This window comes from Cherax quadricarinatus, chromosome 49, assembly GCF_038502225.1.
Source record: "Cherax quadricarinatus isolate ZL_2023a chromosome 49, ASM3850222v1, whole genome shotgun sequence".
Lineage (NCBI taxonomy): Eukaryota > Metazoa > Arthropoda > Malacostraca > Decapoda > Parastacidae > Cherax > Cherax quadricarinatus.
The window spans coordinates 7,725,724-7,746,011 of NC_091340.1; the positions used below are offsets into that span (position 1 = coordinate 7,725,724).

At 46.2% G+C, this 20,288-nt stretch overlaps 1 protein-coding gene across 1 annotated transcript in view; it reads left to right on the forward strand.

Annotated features, from left to right (window-relative positions):
- LOC128697076 (Adenylate cyclase 3) overlaps positions 1-20,288 on the forward strand; it is a 271,965-nt gene that overhangs the window by 179,425 nt on the left and 72,252 nt on the right. The window contains exons 3-5 of the mRNA XM_070095170.1: positions 296-423; positions 1,101-1,259; positions 15,315-15,453. Coding sequence (XP_069951271.1) covers positions 296-423; positions 1,101-1,259; positions 15,315-15,453 — 426 coding nt within the window. The remainder of the gene's footprint in view (positions 1-295; positions 424-1,100; positions 1,260-15,314; positions 15,454-20,288) is intronic.

Below are 20,288 nucleotides of genomic sequence, written 5' to 3' on the forward strand. Positions count from 1 at the left end.
TACTGATGTATATATACCGTTGTACTGAAGTATATATACCGTTGTACGGAAGTATATATACCGTTGTACGGAAGTATATATACCGTTGTACGGAAGTATATATACCGTTGTACGGAAGTATATATACCGTTGTACGGAAGTATATATACCGTTGTACGGAAGTATATATACCGTTGTACTGATGTTTTACAATATAGATAAGTTGATTAACAAGACGCCTGCTGTGAGGTCGAAATGTTTCGGCAACAAAGGCACTCTTGTGCTGCACTAATATTTACCTACATCACTGTTTCAGAAATACCACCAGTTGCGTATCAAGATCCTGGGTGACTGTTATTACTGCGTGTCTGGCGCCCCTAGAGAGAGGAGCGACCACGCTGTCAACTGCGTCCATATGGGACTCTCTATGATAGATGCTATCAAGTAAGTCCATCTTCACCCCCCTCCCTCACCCACTGCCACCGCCCGGGTTTGTATCATGGCCAGGAGTCAGTGTTTCGACGCTGGCAGACACTGGAGAGTTAGTAGAAACAACACGCACGTAGTTAGCGGTCCAAGTCCAAGTCTGACCGAAACATCGTCAAAAGTTGCCTCCTGTGTGCGGATTGTATTGTTGCAATCACGGTATTGTGACTTTTTCTTCTATTGCGAGAGTTACACGGTGGGAACACACACACAGTATGGGGCTACAGTATTCTGTACAGGTACTGTATATTGTAGAACACGTACTATTTGTTTCCAATGTTATATTCCGTCACACAGGATGGGTGTCACACCAACAGTCTGGTTAATCAGTCCCTGAGCCGCTGTGAGGCCTGGTTGAAGACCGGGCCGCGAGGGCATTGACCCTTGGAACGACCTCCGGGTAATGATAATGAAGTATTTCTTCCCGAGTCTGGAGACTTCAGTAGGCTGATGAGGGTATCGTCAGGCATTGTATTATGGTTCAGTAGGTACGACAACTTCAAAGAGTTCCTCCCATCAGAACTGGAGTTAGCACTGTACTGGAACTATCGTCTCTTAGAATGACCTGCAACCTAGCATAATGACCTACCCTCATTAGCAAGTCACAGGTCATTAAGATGTGTTTGTATGTACAGGTACGTACGTGAGACGACGGGATGCACGGTGGACATGCGTGTTGGAATCCATACTGGAGCCGTGCTGGCAGGCGTGCTGGGACAGAGACAGTGGCAGTTTGATGTGTACAGCAAAGATGTCGTGTTAGCTAACAAGATGGAGAGTAGTGGGAAGCCTGGGTAAGTGCTTGTGAGTAGTGGGAAGCCTGGGTAAGTGCTTGTGAGTAGTGGGAAGCCTGGGTAAGTGCTTGTGAGTAGTGTGAAGCCTGGGTAAGTGCTTGTGAGTAGTGGGAAGCCTGGGTAAGTGCTTGTGAGTAGTGGGAAGCCTGGGTAAGTGCTTGTGAGTAGTGGGAAGCCTGGGTAAGTGCTTGTGAGTAGTGGGAAGCCTGGGTAAGTGCTTGTGAGTAGTGTGAAGCCTGGGTAAGTGCTTGTGAGTAGTGGGAAGCCTGGGTAAGTGCTTGTGAGTAGTGGGAAGCCTGGGTAAGTGCTTGTGAGTAGTGGGAAACCTGGGTAAGTGCTTGTGAGTAGTGGGAAGCCTGGGTAAGTGCTTGTGAGTAGTGGGAAGCCTGGGTAAGTGCTTGTGAGTAGTGGGAAGCCTGGGTAAGTGCTTGTGAGTAGTGTGAAGCCTGGGTAAGTGCTTGTGAGTAGTGGGAAGCCTTGGTAAGTGCTTGTGAGTAGTGGGAAGCCTGGGTAAGTGCTTGTGAGTAGTGGAAAGCCTGGGTAAGTGCTTGTGAGTAGTGGAAAGCCTGGGTAAGTGCTTGTGAGTAGTGTGAAGCCTGGGTAAGTGCTTGTGAGTAGTGGGAAGCCTGGGTAAGTGCTTGTGAGTAGTGGGAAGCCTGGGTAAGTGCTTGTGAGTAGTGGGAAGCCTGGGTAAGTGCTTGTGAGTAGTGGGAAGCCTGGGTAAGTGCTTGTGAGTAGTGGGAAGCCTGGGTAAGTGCTTGTGAGTAGTGGGAAGCCTGGGTAAGTGCTTGTGAGTAGTGTGAAGCCTGGGTAAGTGCTTGTGAGTAGTGGGAAGCCTGGGTAAGTGCTTGTGAGTAGTGGGAAGCCTGGGTAAGTGCTTGTGAGTAGTGGGAAGCCTGGGTAAGTGCTTGTGAGTAGTGTGAAGCCTGGGTAAGTGCTTGTGAGTAGTGGGAAGCCTGGGTAAGTGCTTGTGAGTAGTGTGAAGCCTGGGTAAGTGCTTGTGAGTAGTGTGAAGCCTGGGTAAGTGCTTGTGAGTAGTGTGAAGCCTGGGTAAGTGCTTGTGTGTAGTGGGAAGCCTGGGTAAGTGCTTGTGAGTAGTGTGAAGCCTGGGTAAATGTGTGTGTGAGCACCATTATATATATATATATATATATATATATATATATATATATATATATATATATATATATATATATGTTTATATAATATATATATATATATATATATATATATATATATATATATATATATATATATATATATATATATATATATATATATATATATATTATATATTCTCAAACAGCTTCAGGGAGAATCTTGAATTTTCCCTAAAGCAAGTTTATTCTTTTCTCTGAGGATGAGGGTCCCCAGGACAGTTCTAGAGGTGGTACCTATATATATATATATATATATATATATATATATATATATATATATATATATATATATATATATATATATATATATATATATATATATATATATATATATGGAGAAAAAGAGAGATGTTAAGAGAGTGGTGAAGCAATGTAAAAAGAGAGCAAATGAGAGAGTGGGTGAGATGTTATCAACAAATTTTGTTGAAAATAAGAAAAAGTTTTGGAGCGAGATTAACAAGTTAAGGAAGCCTAGAGAACAAATGGATTTATCAGTTAAAAATAGGAGAGGAGAGTTATTAAATGGAGAGTTAGAGGTATTGGGAAGATGGAGGGAATATTTTGAGGAATTGTTAAATGTTGATGAAGATAGGGAAGCTGTGATTTCGTGTATAGGACAAGGAGGAATAACATCTTGTAGGAGTGAGGAAGAGCCAGTTGTGAGTGTGGGGGAAGTTCGTGAGGCAGTAGGTAAAATGAAAGGGGGTAAGGCAGCCGGGATTGATGGATAAAGATAGAAATGTTAAAAGCAGGTGGGGATATAGTTTTGGAGTGGTTGGTGCAATTATTTAATAAATGTATGGAAGAGGGTAAGGTACCTAGGGATTGGCAGAGAGCATGCATAGTTCCTTTGTATAAAGGCAAAGGGGACAAAAGAGAGTGCAAAAATTATAGGGGGATAAGTCTGTTGAGTATACCTGGTAAAGTGTATGGTAGAGTTATTATTGAAAGAATTAAAAGTAAGACTGAGAATAGGATAGCAGATGAACAAGGAGGCTTTAGGAAAGGTAGGGGGTGTGTGGACCAGGTGTTTACAGTGAAACATATAAGTGAACAGTATTTAGATAAGGCTAAAGAGGTCTTTGTGGCATTTATGGATTTGGAAAAGGCGTATGACAGGGTGGATAGGGGGGCAATGTGGCAGATGTTGCAGGTGTATGGTGTAGGAGGTAGGTTACTGAAAGCAGTGAAGAGTTTTTACGAGGATAGTGAGGCTCAAGTTAGAGTACATAGGAAAGAGGGAAATTATCTCCCAGTAAAAGTAGGCCTTAGACAAGGATGTGTGATGTCACCGTGGTTGTTTAATATATTTGTAGATGGGGTTGTAAGAGAAGTAAATGCGAGGGTCTTGACAAGAGGCGTGGAGTTAAAAGATAAAGAATCACACATAAAGTGGGAGTTGTCACAGTTGCTCTTTGCTGATGACACTGTGCTCCTGGGAGATTCTGAAGAGAAGTTGCAGAGATTGGTGGATGAATTTGGTAGGGTGTGCAAAAGAAGAAAATTAAAAGTGAATACAGGAAAGAGTAAGGTTATGAGGATAACAAAAATATTAGGTGATGAAAGATTGGATATCAGATTGGAGGGAGAGAGTATGGAGGAGGTGAACGTATTCAGATATTTGGGAGTGGACGTGTCAGCGGATGGGTCTATGAAGGATGAGGTGAATCATAGAATTGATGAGGGGAAAAGGGTGAGTGGTGCACTTATGAGTCTGTGGAGACAAAGAACTTTGTCCTTGGAGGCAAAGAGGGGAATGTATGAGAGTATAGTTTTACCAACACTCTTATATGGGTGTGAAGCATGGGTGATGAATGTTGCAGCGAGGAGAAGGCTGGAGGCAGTGGAGATGTCATGTCTGAGGGCAATGTGTGGTGTGAATATAATGCAGAGAATTCGTAGTTTGGAAGTTAGGAGGAGGTGCGGGATTACCAAAACTGTTGTCCAGAGGGCTGAGGAAAGGTTGTTGAGGTGGTTCGGACATGTGGAGAGAATGGAGCGTATCAAGAGTGTATCAGTCTGTAGTGGAAGAAAGGCGGGGTAGGGGCCGGCCTAGGAAAGGTTGGAGGGAGGGGGTAAAGGAGGTTTTGTGTGCGAGGGGCTTGGACTTCCAGCAGGCATGCGTGAGCGTGTTTGATAGGAGTGAATGGAGACAAATGGTTTTTAATACTTGACGTGCTGTTGGAGTGTGAGCAAAGTAACATTTATGAAGGGGTTCAGGGAAACCGGCAGGCCGGACTTGAGTCCTGGAGATGGGAAGTACAGTGCCTCCACTCTGAAGGAGGGGTGTTAATGTTGCAGTTTAAAAACTGTAGTGTAAAGCACCCTTCTGGCAAGACAGTGATGGAGTGAATGATGGTGAAAGTTTTTCTTTTTCGGGCCACCCTGCCTTGGTGGGAATCGGCCAGTGTGATAAATAAATAAATAAATATATATAATATATATATATATATATATATATATATATATATATATATATATATATATATATATATATATATATATATATATATATATATATCGTGCCGAATATGAAAAGTTGGTCACTTACCAAGAACTCATTTAAAATTAAGTCCTTTCTAAATTTTTCTCTTATCCGTTTAATGGTATATTTTTCATTTATATTAATGTAAAAATTAATATTTTTGTACCAAAAGAACCTTAGAAAACTTACCTAACCCTACTATAACAAGCTCAATTTAATTTAGCCTAATCCAGCTAAATATTTTTTAGATAACTTTACAATAATTTCATAATAAACAAACGCAATGAAATAAATTTTCGTTAGGTTCAGAATTATTTTTGCGAAATTATTGCATATACAAACTTTGACTTGCCTTATTCGGCAAGAAGAGCGTTGCTATTTAAGCCAGTATCGCCTTTCCACGTATGTGCAGTATTTTTCACGTTCAATAAGGAACATAAAACCAGAATAACTTGAATAAAAAAGGTCAGAATTAAAACTTTCGTCATTAAATGAACTTTGACCAAAAAGAAAGTTTTAAGATTTGCTGAGAAGACGAAAAACTTTTGCTTGAGTTGATGAGTCCCATTGATGACTGTCCCACCAGCTGATGAGTCCCATTGATGACTGTCCCACCAGCTGATGAGTCCCATTGATGACTCAGTCCCACCAGCTGATGAGTCCCATTGATGACTCAGTCCCACCCGCTGATGAGTCCCATTGATGATGTACCTTTGAAGAGTTTCGAGAGTTTGTCTACTCTCTGAGCCCGGCCATGGGCCAGGCTCGTCTGGTGCTTGCCTGGTCAACCAGGCTGTTGCTGCTGGAGGCCCGCTGCCCCACAGCCTGGTTAATCTGGCACCTGGTGAAGATGCTTGTCCAGTTTCCTCTTGAAGGCTTCTACACTTGTTCCAGCAGTGTTTCTGATATCTTCTGGTAAGATGTTGACTAGTCTAGGACCCCGCATGTTGATACAGTGTTCCCCTATTGTCCCCACCGCACCCCTGCTCCTCACTGGGTTTATTTTACACTTCCTCCCATATCTCTCACTCCAGTATGTTGTTATGGCAGTGTGCAGATTTGGGACCAAGCCCTCGAGTACCTTCCAGGTATAGTATATTATCATGTACCTCTCCTACGCTTCAATGAGTACATGTTCAAGACTTGAAGGCGTTCCCAGTAGTTTAGGTGCTTTACTGGCTCAGTGTGAGCCGTAAACGATCTCTGTATTTGTTCCAGCTCAGATATTTCTCCTGCCTTGAACGGGGCCATCTGCACTGAGCAATATTCTAAGTGAGGGAGCACTAGCGATTTGAAGTGTGTCACCATCGGCATTATTTTCCTTGTTTTGAAAGTTCTCAATACCCACCCAGTCATCTTCCTGGCTGTCGTGATCTTTTCTTGTTATGGTCTTTAAAACAAAGGTCCGCTGACATAATTACTCCCAGGTCTTTTACGCGTTCCTTTCATTCTATTTGGTGACCCTCTTGAGTTTTGTATATAGTGCTCCTTTTGAGTTCTTCGTTCTTTCCATCACCATTGAAAGTCATGTTCTTCACTGCCCACTGGAAAACCCTGTTTATGTCTTCCTGTACTTTTTCAGTGTCCTCTACCATACTGACTTTAACGGTAGAGGACACTGATGAGTCCCAGTGATGACTCAGTCCCATCCGTTGATGAGTCTCAGTGGTGCCTCGATGGTGACTCGTTAGTGGATCTTGTATCCTCTGGTCTACCTGTAGTCTCTGTCCTCTGGTCTACCTGTAGTTCCTGTCCTCTGGTCTACCTGTAGCCCCTGTCCTCTGGTCTACCTGTAGTCCCTGTCCTCTGGTCTATCTGTAGTCTCTGTCCTCTGGTCTACCTGTAGTCCCTGTCCTCTGGTCTACCTGTAGTCTCTGTCCTCTGGTCTACCTGTAGTCTCTGTCCTCTGGTCTACCTGTAGTCCCTGTCCTCTGGTCTACCTGTAGTCCCTGTCCTCTGGTCTACCTGTAGTCCCTGTCCTCTGGTCTACCTGTAGTCTCTGTCCTCTGGTCTACCTGTAGTCCCTGTCCTCTGGTCTACCTGTGGTCTCTGTCCTCTGGTCTACCTGTAGTCTCTGTCCTCTGGTCTACCTGTAGTCTCTGTCCTCTGGTCTACCTGTAGTCTCTGTCCTCTGGTCTACCTGTGGTCTCTGTCCTCTGGTCTACCTGTAGTCTCTGTCCTCTGGTCTACCTGTAGTCTCTGTCCTACCTGTAGTCTCTGTCCTCTGGTCTACCTGTGGTCTCTGTCCTCTGGTCTACCTGTAGTCTCTGTCCTCTGGTCTACCTGTAGTCTCTGTCCTCTGGTCTACCTGTAGTCTCTGTCCTCTGGTCTACCTGTAGTCTCTGTCCTACCTGTAGTCTCTGTCCTCTGGTCTACCTGTAGTCTCTGTCCTCTGGTCTACCTGTAGTCTCTGTCCTCTGGTCTACCTGTAGTCTCTGTCCTCTGGTCTACCTGTGGTCTCTGTCCTCTGGTCTACCTGTAGTCTCTGTCCTCTGGTCTACCTGTGGTCTCTGTCCTCTGGTCTACCTGTGGTCTCTGTCCTCTGGTCTACCCGTGGTCTCTGTCCTCTGGTCTACCTGTTGTCTCTGTCCTCTGGTCTACCTGTGGTCTCTGTCCTCTGGTCTACCTGTAGTCTCTGTCCTCTGGTCTACCTGTGGTCTCTGTCCTCTGGTCTACCTGTGGTCTCTGTCCTCTGGTCTACCTGTAGTCTCTGTCCTCTGGTCTACCTGTAGTCTCTGTCCTCTGGTCTACCTGTAGTCTCTGTCCTCTGGTCTACCTGTGGTCTCTGTCCTCTGGTCTACCTGTAGTCTCTGTCCTCTGGTCTACCTGTGGTCTCTGTCCTCTGGTCTACCTGTGGTCTCTGTCCTCTGGTCTACCTGTAGTCTCTGTCCTCTGGTCTACCTGTGGTCTCTGTCCTCTGGTCTACCTGTGGTCTCTGTCCTCTGGTCTACCTGTAGTCTCTGTCCTCTGGTCTACCTGTGGTCTCTGTCCTCTGGTCTACCTGTAGTCTCTGTCCTCTGGTCTACCTGTAGTCTCTGTCCTCTGGTCTACCTGTGGTCTCTGTCCTCTGGTCTACCTGTAGTCTCTGTCCTCTGGTCTACCCGTGGTCTCTGTCCTCTGGTCTACCTGTAGTCTCTGTCCTCTGGTCTACCCGTGGTCTCTGTCCTCTGGTCTACCTGTAGTCTCTGTCCTCTGGTCTACCCGTGGTCTCTGTCCTCTGGTCTACCTGTAGTCTCTGTCCTCTGGTCTACCCGTGGTCTCTGTCCTCTGGTCTACCTGTAGTCTCTGTCATCTGGTCTACCTGTGGTCTCTGTCCTCTGGTCTACCTGTAGTCTCTGTCCTCTGGTCTACCTGTAGTCTCTGTCCTCTGGTCTACCTGTAGTCTCTGTCCTCTGGTCTACCTGTAGTCTCTGTCCTCTGGTCTACCTGTAGTCCCTGTCCTCTGGTCTACCTGTAGTCTCTGTCCTCTGGTCTACCTGTAGTCTCTGTCCTCTGGTCTACCTGTAGTCCCTGTCCTCTGGTCTACCTGTAGTCTCTGTCCTCTGGTCTACCTGTAGTCTTTGTCCTCTGGTCTACCTGTAGTCTCTGTCCTCTGGTCTACCTGTAGTCTCTGTCCTCTGGTCTACCTGTAGTCTCTGTCCTCTGGTCTACCTGTAGTCCCTGTCCTCTGGTCTACCTGTAGTCTCTGTCCTCTGGTCTACCTGTAGTCTCTGTCCTCTGGTCTACCTGTAGTCTCTGTCCTCTGGTCTACCTGTAGTCTCTGTCCTCTGGTCTACCTGTAGTCCCTGTCCTCTGGTCTACCTGTAGTCTCTGTCCTCTGGTCTACCTGTAGTCTCTGTCCTCTGGTCTACCTGTAGTCTCTGTCCTCTGGTCTACCTGTAGTCTCTGTCCTCTGGTCTACCTGTAGTCCCTGTCCTCTGGTCTACCTGTAGTCTCTGTCCTCTGGTCTACCTGTAGTCTCTGTCCTCTGGTGTACCTGTAGTCTCTGTCCTCTGGTCTACCTGTAGTCTCTGTCCTCTGGTCTACCTGTAGTCTCTGTCCTCTGGTCTACCTGTAGTCTCTGTCCTCTGGTCTACCTGTAGTCTCTGTCCTCTGGTCTACCTGTAGTCTCTGTCCTCTGGTCTACCTGTAGTCTCTGTCCTCTGGTCTACCCGTGGTCTCTGTCCTCTGGTCTACCCGTGGTCTCTGTCCTCTGGTCTACCCGTGGTCTCTGTCCTCTGGTCTACCCGTGGTCTCTGTCCTCTGGTCTACCCGTGGTCTCTGTCCTCTGGTCTACCCGTGGTCTCTGTCCTCTGGTCTACCCGTGGTCTCTGTCCTCTGGTCTACCCGTGGTCTCTGTCCTCTGGTCTACCTGTGGTCTCTGTCCTCTGGTCTACCCGTGGTCTCTGTCCTCTGGTCTACCCGTGGTCTCTGTCCTCTGGTCTACCTGTAGTCTCTGTCCTCTGGTCTACCTGTAGTCTCTGTCCTCTGGTCTACCTGTAGTCTCTGTCCTCTGGTCTACCTGTAGTCCCTGTCCTCTGGTCTACCCGTGGTCTCTGTCCTCTGGTCTACCCGTGGTCTCTGTCCTCTGGTCTACCCGTGGTCTCTGTCCTCTGGTCTACCCGTGGTCTCTGTCCTCTGGTCTACCTGTGGTCTCTGTCCTCTGGTCTACCCGTGGTCTCTGTCCTCTGGTCTACCTGTAGTCTCTGTCCTCTGGTCTACCCGTGGTCTCTGTCCTCTGGTCTACCAGTGGTCTCTGTCCTCTGGTCTACCCGTGGTCTCTGTCCTCTGGTCTACCCGTGGTCTCTGTCCTCTGGTCTACCTGTAGTCTCTGTCCTCTGGTCTACCCGTGGTCTCTGTCCTCTGGTCTACCCGTGGTCTCTGTCCTCTGGTCTACCTGTGGTCTCTGTCCTCTGGTCTACCCGTGGTCTCTGTCCTCTGGTCTACCTGTGGTCTCTGTCCTCTGGTCTACCCGTGGTCTCTGTCCTCTGGTCTACCTGTGGTCTCTGTCCTCTGGTCTACCCGTGGTCTCTGTCCTCTGGTCTACCCGTGGTCTCTGTCCTCTGGTCTACCCGTGGTCTCTGTCCTCTGGTCTACCTGTGGTCTCTGTCCTCTGGTCTACCCGTGGTCTCTGTCCTCTGGTCTACCTGTGGTCTCTGTCCTCTGGTCTACCTGTGGTCTCTGTCCTCTGGTCTACCCGTGGTCTCTGTCCTCTGGTCTACCCGTGGTCTCTGTCCTCTGGTCTACCCGTGGTCTCTGTCCTCTGGTCTACCCGTGGTCTCTGTCCTCTGGTCTACCTGTGGTCTCTGTCCTCTGGTCTACCCGTGGTCTCTGTCCTCTGGTCTACCTGTAGTCTCTGTCCTCTGGTCTACCCGTGGTCTCTGTCCTCTGGTCTACCCGTGGTCTCTGTCCTCTGGTCTACCCGTGGTCTCTGTCCTCTGGTCTACCTGTGGTCTCTGTCCTCTGGTCTACCTGTGGTCTCTGTCCTCTGGTCTACCCGTGGTCTCTGTCCTCTGGTCTACCCGTGGTCTCTGTCCTCTGGTCTACCTGTGGTCTCTGTCCTCTGGTCTACCCGTGGTCTCTGTCCTCTGGTCTACCCGTGGTCTCTGTCCTCTGGTCTACCTGTAGTCTCTGTCCTCTGGTCTACCCGTGGTCTCTGTCCTCTGGTCTACCCATGGTCTGTCCTCTGGTCTACCCGTGGTCTCTGTCCTCTGGTCTACCCGTGGTCTCTGTCCTCTGGTCTACCTGTAGTCTCTGTCCTCTGGTCTACCCGTGGTCTCTGTCCTCTGGTCTACCCGTGGTCTGTCCTCTGGTCTACCCGTGGTCTCTGTCCTCTGGTCTACCCGTGGTCTCTCTTTTATCCTCTCCAGTTTGTATTAATCTCATTACATTTAAATCTTCCGAAAAAAATGAAGCAACACAGTCAGTCTCCTGCATCAGGTCATTTACGCATATTAAAAATAATAGAGTTCCTGGAACTGATCCTTGGGGAACCCCGTTTGTTGCACTCTCCCACCTTGAAATATTTCTTTAGCCTCAACCCCCCCCCCTTTTGTCTTCTGATCCCTGCGATAATTTGTGAATCAGTCTCTGGTGGGGTACAGTGTCAGGTGCTTCCCTACAGTTCAGAAATATGCAGTCAACCCATCCTTGTCTTTCTTGCTTGAATTCCGTTATTGTGTCGTAGAACTCCAGTAGGTTAGTGAGGCAAGATTTAAGTTATTAAATCTGTGATGGCTTTCTGGAAAAAAAAAGTCTCATTTTTCTTGATGCTCAGGAACTCTTGTACTGTTAAATGTTGTCCAAAGTATTGGAAAAGATAATTCAGATGATTCTGGCCTATAATTCAGTGTCTTTTGTGTGTCCCCTTGACTGTATATTGAGATCACGTTGGTAGTTATCCAGTAGGTCTCTCATCTCCACGGACATATTGCAGTTCATTGCTATGGGTTTACACATTTCTTCCGCTCCCTCTTTCAGTATCCATGGTGATGTACCGTCAGGCCCCATGACTTTTGATGTGTGTGACTTTTAATAGTTTCATTACTTCTGCCTTTGATACATGAATTCTATCCAATACTTGCATATTAACCCCTTTCAACTCTACATTCTGGCACAGCCCCTGTTTCCTCAGTCACTGTCCTTTAATATTTTGCTTAATTCCTCACAAACTTCTCTGTCTTCTTTTAATTACACTTTCCTATTCAGCCTTATTATTTGTTCTTTTACAGTCGTCTTCCTCCTTGTTTGTCTGTATGTGTGTGTGTCTGTGTTCGTGCGAGGGCGTTGAAAAATTCAATTAGGCAAGGTATACTATTATAGCTGGTGCTTGATGGTAATTACACGTCTAAGTGTACAAATTAAGAGGCTAGTGGTGCCCAGCAAGCATCCTTCAGCCAGCACCTGTGTGTTCGGTACAACCTGCACGGAACACTTTTTATTTGACGGCTGCACTGTTTTATTTTAACCCCCTCCCCCTCTCTCTCTCTCTCTCTCTCCTCAACCCCCCATACTCTCTCCTCAACCCCCCATACTCTCTCCTCAACCCCCACTCTCCTCCACACACCTCCCCCAAGCTCCCCAACCATATTAAAAAATAGACAGCCTGGCACTGGGTTGTCCACAGAGACAAATTCAGAACTGAGAGAGTTGTGAAAGCCAGGACCAAGCACAGCAGCGGGGCGTCTCTGGGTCGTTGTCATGAACCAGGTCAACGCTGGCACCGTCAGCAGTAATTCCCAGGCCTCCTGACGACCAGGGGACGGAGGACGCCTCCTGACGACCAGGGGACGGAGGACGCCTCCTGACGACCAGGGGACGGAGGACGCCTCCTGACGACCAGGGGACGGAGGACGCCTCCTGACGACCAGGGGACGGAGGACGCCTCCTGACGACCAGGGGACGGAGGACGCCTCCTGACGACCAGGGGACGGAGGACGCCTCATAACTAATAAAAGTTTCTTTCCTGTTTTGTGATATTTAAGAGAAAGAACAGAATAAAAGTGCAAAAGGATAGAAAAAGCAGAATAAAAAAAACACGGAATGGATGGGGTTTAAACCCATGGCGAGAGAGTAGTACAGCTCTAGGCCAGTGCGTAAACCACTGAGCCAGGTGGCTGCAATACGACTCACTCGCCATGGGTTTCAACCCCAACCGTTCCGTGGTTTGTTTTCAATTGTGTTATAACGATTTCATGAGTCAAGAGCAGAGTAGTGGTGGACTATTAATGAAGTCCGCTGCCCCACACCAGGCCTCACGCCCCGTACCAACGTGACAAGCAGTGCCCACTGTCTCCAGGACCCTACCCAGGGCACAGCCCCAGCTGTCCAGGACCACCACTTACCCTATGCAGGGCACAGCCCCAGCTGTCCAGGACCACCACTTACCCTACCCAGGGCACAGCCCCAGCTGCCCAGGACCACCACTTACCCTACCCAGGGCACAGCTCCAGCTGTCCAGGACCACCACTTACCCTGCCCAGGGCACAGCCCCAGCTCTCTCAGAACTGACAGAACTGGTTCAGAGGACATCTACATCACCTTCTTCACAGCTACTGCAACTGACCCATCAATTTGGGAAGGACCTACTTCCACAGGGGAATCCCGCCTACCAGTGACTATGCCCTCGTCTGCTACACGTCCCTATTCACTGATGCCTATATAAGCGCCAGTCTCCTTGCCTGTGCTTCAGAATCTCTACAACCACGGTGCTCTAAACACCACCTTCAAGGCTGTGGGATTGATTACCTCATCTTTTGTATATAGTTCTTCTGTTTTCTTATTATGTCCTAGAATCTGTATTGATAAAGCCACTGGATGGCGAAACTTCTACAATAAAGATACCCAGATGTTGCACAAGTGTCTTCACTTTCATCTTGTCGGTATTGTATACCTGTCTTGCACAGAACAAGGCTTAGCAAAACCGCCTATTTAAACTGGAAGAGCCAGAGACACCAGCAATATTCAGCTAGTGATGGCCTGAAGAAGAACTGGGAAGAACACCGACAGTTGTACATCATGTCTCACCAGTCCTAGAACCAAACCTGGCTTCATGTGGTACTCCCACCTCAGACACCCACCATATGAACCATATCAACACAAGGAGAGTAACTACTGGTAACTTTCTCCATGATTCCCCACAGCAAAAGTAAACAAGTTGGGAAAAAAGTTCCGTTATTTAGGCTAATTTAGGGAGGGAGGGAGTGCCGAGTTCTTAGGCAAAGCCGCTCAAACCGTTCCATCACCTTGCTGCAGTGTTAAAAGTTTCGTGCCATTAAGTTACATTCAGACTTGGGGTGTATAACAGACAGAGGATCGAGCCTTCAACCACGTCTTGCGCTGAATGAACTGCCTGGGTTCAGCGCTAAAAATACTGTTAGGTAAAAAGACACTTGCAACTAATGTGACATTTTTATTGTGGCAACGTTTCGCTCTCCAGGAGCTTTGTCAAGCCGTTACGGCTTGACAAAGCCGAATAGGTAAAACTTGCGATTTTGGCTTAAATCGCAACACTCTTCCTGCCTAATAAGGCAAGCGAAATTTTGTGTATTCAATAATTTCGCAAAAATCATTTTGAACCTTGTTACGCAGAAAGGTGGGATACCTGGGGGCTAGTGCCTTGTCTAAGGGCAAAGGTAAAAGTTACACACATCTCAAGCATAAACAGGTCACCCAGGGCTATCCCAGTCAAAACAGAAAGAGCTAAACCAGTATGTGTTACTTTAATGGGTTGGTTAACAGAGGGTAAGGCAAAAATCCCAGTTAGGAAAATATATCTATTTATTCAACATAACATTATATACACACTCTAGCAACACCTTAATCCTAAACGTCCAAATGAGGGTACACAAGAAACAGCTGACTGGAGGTCCAGCCACCATAACCACTAGGCCTAGTCAGTGCCAGGCCGTCACTGCTCCACTACAAGCCCCATTTCTTATTTCCTCACTCATCCCACAGCACCCTGACCATGTCCGAGCCTGGGTGAACATACAGGTAAGCCATAGAAGAGCCTATGGCTTGAGTTGGTTAAACAAAAGGAGTACACAACTACAAACTTAGCTTAAATACACAGGATCTCCGACGCCAGCCTCCACACCATGCCGACTCCACGTGACTTCCCCCCCCCCCAGCCACTCTGACCCAGCGTACCCAAACACAGTTGGAAAATAAATCCCTAGCAGGATTTCTTTATAATTATAATTTAACCTAATTTACAGTACCCCCAAATGCACATTATGAATTATAAAATTATTCTTTACAATTATAACATTCATACTACGTATTATGGTACACTTCTCCACTATATGTACATTACGATGTCATGCAGAACCCTGCATAACAAACCTAACTAAAAAAAAATACATTTCATTGTATTTGTTTATTGTTAAATTACTGCAAACTTAGCTAAAATGTATTTAGCTGGATTAGGCTAAATTAAATTGCGCTTGTTATAATAAGGTTAAGTAAGTTATTTAAGGTTCTGCTGGTATAAAATTATTAATTTTTACATTAGCATAAATGAAAAATATACCTTCAAGCGTATAAAAGAATTTTAGAAAGGACTTAATGCTAATTAACCAGTTTTACCTATTCGGCACGACATATATGAGTGTGTGTGTGTGTGTGTGTGTGTGTGTGTGTGTGTGTGTGTGTGTGTGTGTGTGTGTGTGTGTGTGTGTGTGTGTGTGTGTGTGTGTGTGTGTGTGTGTGTGTATTTCGGCAGGCATGTGCACATAATCCGTATCTCCCGGCAGGCATGTGCACATAATCCGTGTGTATCTCCCGGCAGGCATGTGCACATAATCCGTGTGTATCTCCCGGCAGGCATGTGCACATAATCCGTGTGTATCTCCCGGCAGGCGTGTGCACATAATCCGTGTGTATCTCCCGGCAGGCGTGTGCACATAATCCGTGTGTATCTCCCGGCAGGCGTGTACACATCAGCAACAAAACTCTGGAGTACATCGGTGGAGAGTTCGAAGTTGAGCCCGCGTACGGTGAGCGCCGTGAGGACGCTCTCAGAGCTGCTGGTCTCAAGACTTACTTTATCTCCAAGGTCCTCCGCCCGGTGAGTCAACAGCACTCCGCATTCACTGAAAGAACAGTGAAAGAAGAGTGAGAATGGAATGAAAGAGTTAATATGGGGTGGAAAACGAATGAAAGGTTGAAAGAGTGAGAAGTGGGAAGGTGTGGTGGTGAAGTGTGACTGTGTGGGAAGGTGTGGTGAAGTGTGACTGGGGAGGTGTGGTGGTGAAATGTGACTGTGTGGGGAGGTGAAGTGTGACTGTGGGGGGAGGTGTGGTGAAATGGGACTGTGGGAAGGTGTGGTGGTGAAGTGTGACTGTGGAGGAGGAACTTAGTGGATCTCTCTGTCCACACACATTGCTGTATAGACCTGTTTGTATCCACACACTACTGTATAGACCTGTTTGTATCCACACACTACTGTATAGACCTGTTTGTATCCACACACTACTGTATAGACCTGTTTTTATCCACACACCTTGTATTTGGTGTCGTCGCCATCTGTATATATGAACCATACTGCTAGAGATACTTCTAGTCTAGCCTTAGTATATCGGTAATCTTTTAATATAACATTGTTACTTTCTCCATATATATGTTTAACTTGCCGCATTTCATTATGATGGAGAGTGGATCTGTTAGTTCCTATCTGCACTGTTCTACTGTCTTCAACTCGTCTGCTAGTTCTTCTCTGCCATTACTTTTTTAACTTATGTGAGGAAGCCATAATTATACTCTCCATTCTCTATTATTAGTTTAGCCAAGTCATCAACTTTGTCATGCTGCTGGAGACCTCTGTGAGAAGGAATCCACAAAAACCTGACTAACCCACGTCTTAATGTGTATATCTGTGCGCAGCTTCACACACAAGCATGCTACGTTCAGGTCTCTGGTTTTTACAGCCAGTAATAGTCAGTTACAAATAAACTGATATCCTAGTTTCCACAAGGTTGAGAGCAACAATTATGGCAAACAGTTTAGTCTGCAAGATGGAAGTCCAGTTATTAATTCTAATACACTTCTAATGTAGTACCATTAGGCTGATTTACCACAACAGCACTTCCTGCCCTCACGCTGTCACAATTAAAATTGAAGCATTGTAATCTGTCAGTAATCTTATGTGTGACAAAAACATTTTGACAACTAACATTTGCACCGTATTTAAAATTGTACCTCAACAGTTGTCGGAGCGTTAATTCCATCTTTACATTGTTGGTTAATTTTATGTACATCTGTTAACGTACATAAGATGGTAATACCCGGATATCTGCAGAACATAACATTAGCCAAGAAATTAAACGTTTTATGCAATTCAGAAACCAATTTTATTGTTTTATAGTAATTTTGACGCGTTGTTCACGCATCTGGACTTTTAGTCTAGCAAGTAAGATTTTGTCGAATCTTACGATCAATAGTTTGGTTATTAAAAGTTGAAGAACCACGTGGTATGTGCTATCTAACCAATCATGTGTATAACATACACAGATTTTTCAGTGTTGTTCATGCAGTGACAAACTATTCTTAATGTAAATATATATATATATATGCAATAAGATCACAGTAAACAGGTGATTTCAGAATATGCAAAACAACCACTGTGAAAGAATAGAGAAGATCCAAGCGCTTTCGTGAGTACTCGCATTATCAAGGAACAATGAAAGTAAATTATTATTATTATAATCAAAAAGAAGCGCTAAGCCACAAGGGCTATACAGCGCTGCAGGGTAGGGAAGGAAGCGAGGGTATTGGATGGCAGAAGGGAGGAGGGATGATCAGTAGGTTACAGAAAACAGCGGGACAGGGGATAGTACGGGGGTAGAGGGTAGCAAGAGATTGAAGTAGAAAGGGCTGAAGGTATCAGAATTTGTGAAGTCAGTCAGTTGTCAAAAAGTCAATGAGAGAGTCCGGATGAAAGGTGGGTCCATCAGCGAGAAGGGAAGGCAGAGAGAGCAGCAGAGCGAAGACGACGATGGAGGTAAATTCTGCGTGCTCGTTGATAAAGTGGGCAGTCCAACAGAATGTGGCTGACTGATAATGGAGCTTGGCAATTCTCACAGAGAGGAGCAGGGCGCCTCTCCATGAGATATCCATGAGTAAGACGAGTATGGCCAATGCGAAGACGGGAGAGAGTAGTCTCCCAACCTCGACACGTGATAAGAAGACGGCCAGTAACCTATACTCGGTTTAATAGATTGAAGTTTGTTGCCGAGCACAGACCAACGTTGTTGCCAACGGGTGTGAAGGTGGGAAGATATTGCAGCAAAATAGTCCGTAACTGGAATACCTCTATATGAAACTGGTAGGTCATGTACTGCTGACCACGCAGCAGTGTCTGCCTGTTCATTGCCCTGTACGTCAACATGACCAGGGACCCAACAAAAAACAATATCTTTATGCTTGGTAAAGATGCGGTGTAGCCAAAGTTGGATATGGAGGACTAAGGGGTGAGGTGTATCAAAGTTCTGTATAGCCTGTAAAGCACTAAGGGAGTCTGAGACAACCACAAATGATGACACAGGCATAGATGCAATACGGATAAGTGCTGCAAGGATGGCATACAATTCAGCAGTAAAAATACTAGCCGAAGGTAGTAAATGCCCTCGTACGACACTGTCCAGAAACACTGCTGTGAATCCTATGCTGTCAGAAGACTTAGAGCCATCTGTGTACACAGCAATGGCATGAGAATGAGAGTGAAAGTGGTCAATAAAAAGAGTGGGAAGCGACCGTAGAGAGTTGGGCTTTTGAGCAAGGGAGAGAGAAAGAACAGACTAACAGCTGGAACTTCCCAGGGGGATAGGAAAAATTGAGATGCTACATGAACATAGAAAGGTGGTAATTGAAGAGAAGACAAGAGCGAATTAAGGCAAAGAGAGAAGGGACGGAGTAAACAGGGGCAGCGAACAAATAAAGAATGTCTACTAATATCAGTGACCATTCTATAAATGGAAGAATTGCGGAGATCATGAGAGCGTACATAGCAGCGAAGGCAATGGGCATCACGGCGATCGGAAAAGGATGGAACGTTCGCTTCTGCATAGAGGCTCTCGACAGGGGAAGAGCGAAAAGCACCAAGGCATAAACGTAATCCTTGGTGATGAATGGGGTTAAGGCTAGAGAGTAGCAGGAGATACCGCTGAATAGATCTGGTCACCATAATCAAGTTTCGATAAAATAAGGGTGGAATGTAGGCGAAGGAGGGTTCGACGATCAGCTCCCCATGAAAGATGAGCAAGGGTTTTAAAAAGGTTCAGCCGGCTGTGACAAGTTGCCTTCAGAAAGGTAATGTGAGGTTTCCAGGATAACCTACGGTCAAAGAGGAGGCCCAGAAACTCGACTGTATCAAGTTCAGGGATACGGGAGCCAGAGGTACAAAGGATGATCGGAGATGACAGAGTGTCTAGTAAAAGTAATTTGGTGGGTTTTAGTGCTGGAAAATTTAAACCCATGTGTGGTGGCCCAATTGGAAACACGGTCGACTGCTTGCTGGAGAGAAACTGTAATGAGGTGACAGTCAGCGCCTGCACAGGCAATAGCGAAGTCATCAACATAGAGTGATGACCAAATATTTGATGGAAGACTAAGAGGCCAAATCATTAATAGCAAGGAGAAAAAGTGTTGTGCTCAGAACACATCCCTGGGGGACACCTTCAGCTTGGATAAAGTCCGGGGAGAGCACATTATTAACCCGAACACGGAAATGCCTGTCAGTTAAAAAGATCTTAAGGAAGGACGGTAGATTGCCTCGAAGGCCTAAGGAGTGGGCTTGGGCTAAAATATTACACCTAGTTGTGTCATATGCCTTCTCAAGGTCAAAAAACATGGCAATAACCGAGTGGTTATTCGCAAAGGCATTACGAACATACGTATCCAAGCGTAGTAAGGGGTCTGTGGTAGAACATCTCTTACGAAAGCCATATTGAGGAGTGGAGAGACTGTTGTGTGCCTCTAAATACCACACTAAACGTCTATTTACTAGGCGTTCCATCACTTTGCAAACTGCACTGGTAAGAGCAATGGGACGATAGTGGGAGACTTCACGTCCCGTAGTGCCTGGTTTGCGGAAAGGGAGAACAATGTTGGATTTCCACAGCTGTGGAAGAACTCCTTGTGACCAAATAAGATTGAAAAGGCGTAATAGGACTGCAAGGGCTGACTGATGTAAATGTTGTAACATATGAATATGAATGTCGTCGGGCCCAGCTGCCGATGATCGGCAAGCTGAGTGTGTTGCCTCCAGTTCTTGAAGTGTAAAAGGCACAGTATACTGTTCTTCTCTGAGAGAAGAAAAGTCCAAGGGTGCTAACTCTCTGGCAGACTTTGAGGAAAGAAATGAGGGGCATAGATGGAGTCCCTGAGAAATACAGACCAGATGATTGCCAATTTCATTGGCAACATCTAGTGGGTTTGCTATATCAACACCGGCAACCCGCAGAACAGGAGCCGGGTCAGGAGAATATTTACCACTCAGTTTTCGTACTTTTTTCCAGACTGCACTCATAGAGGAAGCAGAGGTGATGGTGGAGACAATCTCGCCAGCAAGTGCGTTTAGCGTCACTGATGACACTGCGAGCAATCGCACGCTTCTGCTTAAAATCAAGAAGTCTCTCTGTGGTTCTATTGTACCGGTACCTGCCCCATGCAGCGCGTTTCAAACGTACTGCATGAGCACAAGCAGGAGACCACCAAGGCACGCATTTCTGAGAATGCCTGCCCGAAGTTTGTGGTATACAATTAGAAGGTGCGGTTAAAACGGTTAAAACGGAGGACGAGAAGAGGTGTAAAAGCTCATCGATGGAGGACGAAGAAGGAACCTCTCTAAAAACAGTTAGGTGTGAGTAAAGGTTCCAATTTGCCTGATCAAATTGCCAGCGTGTG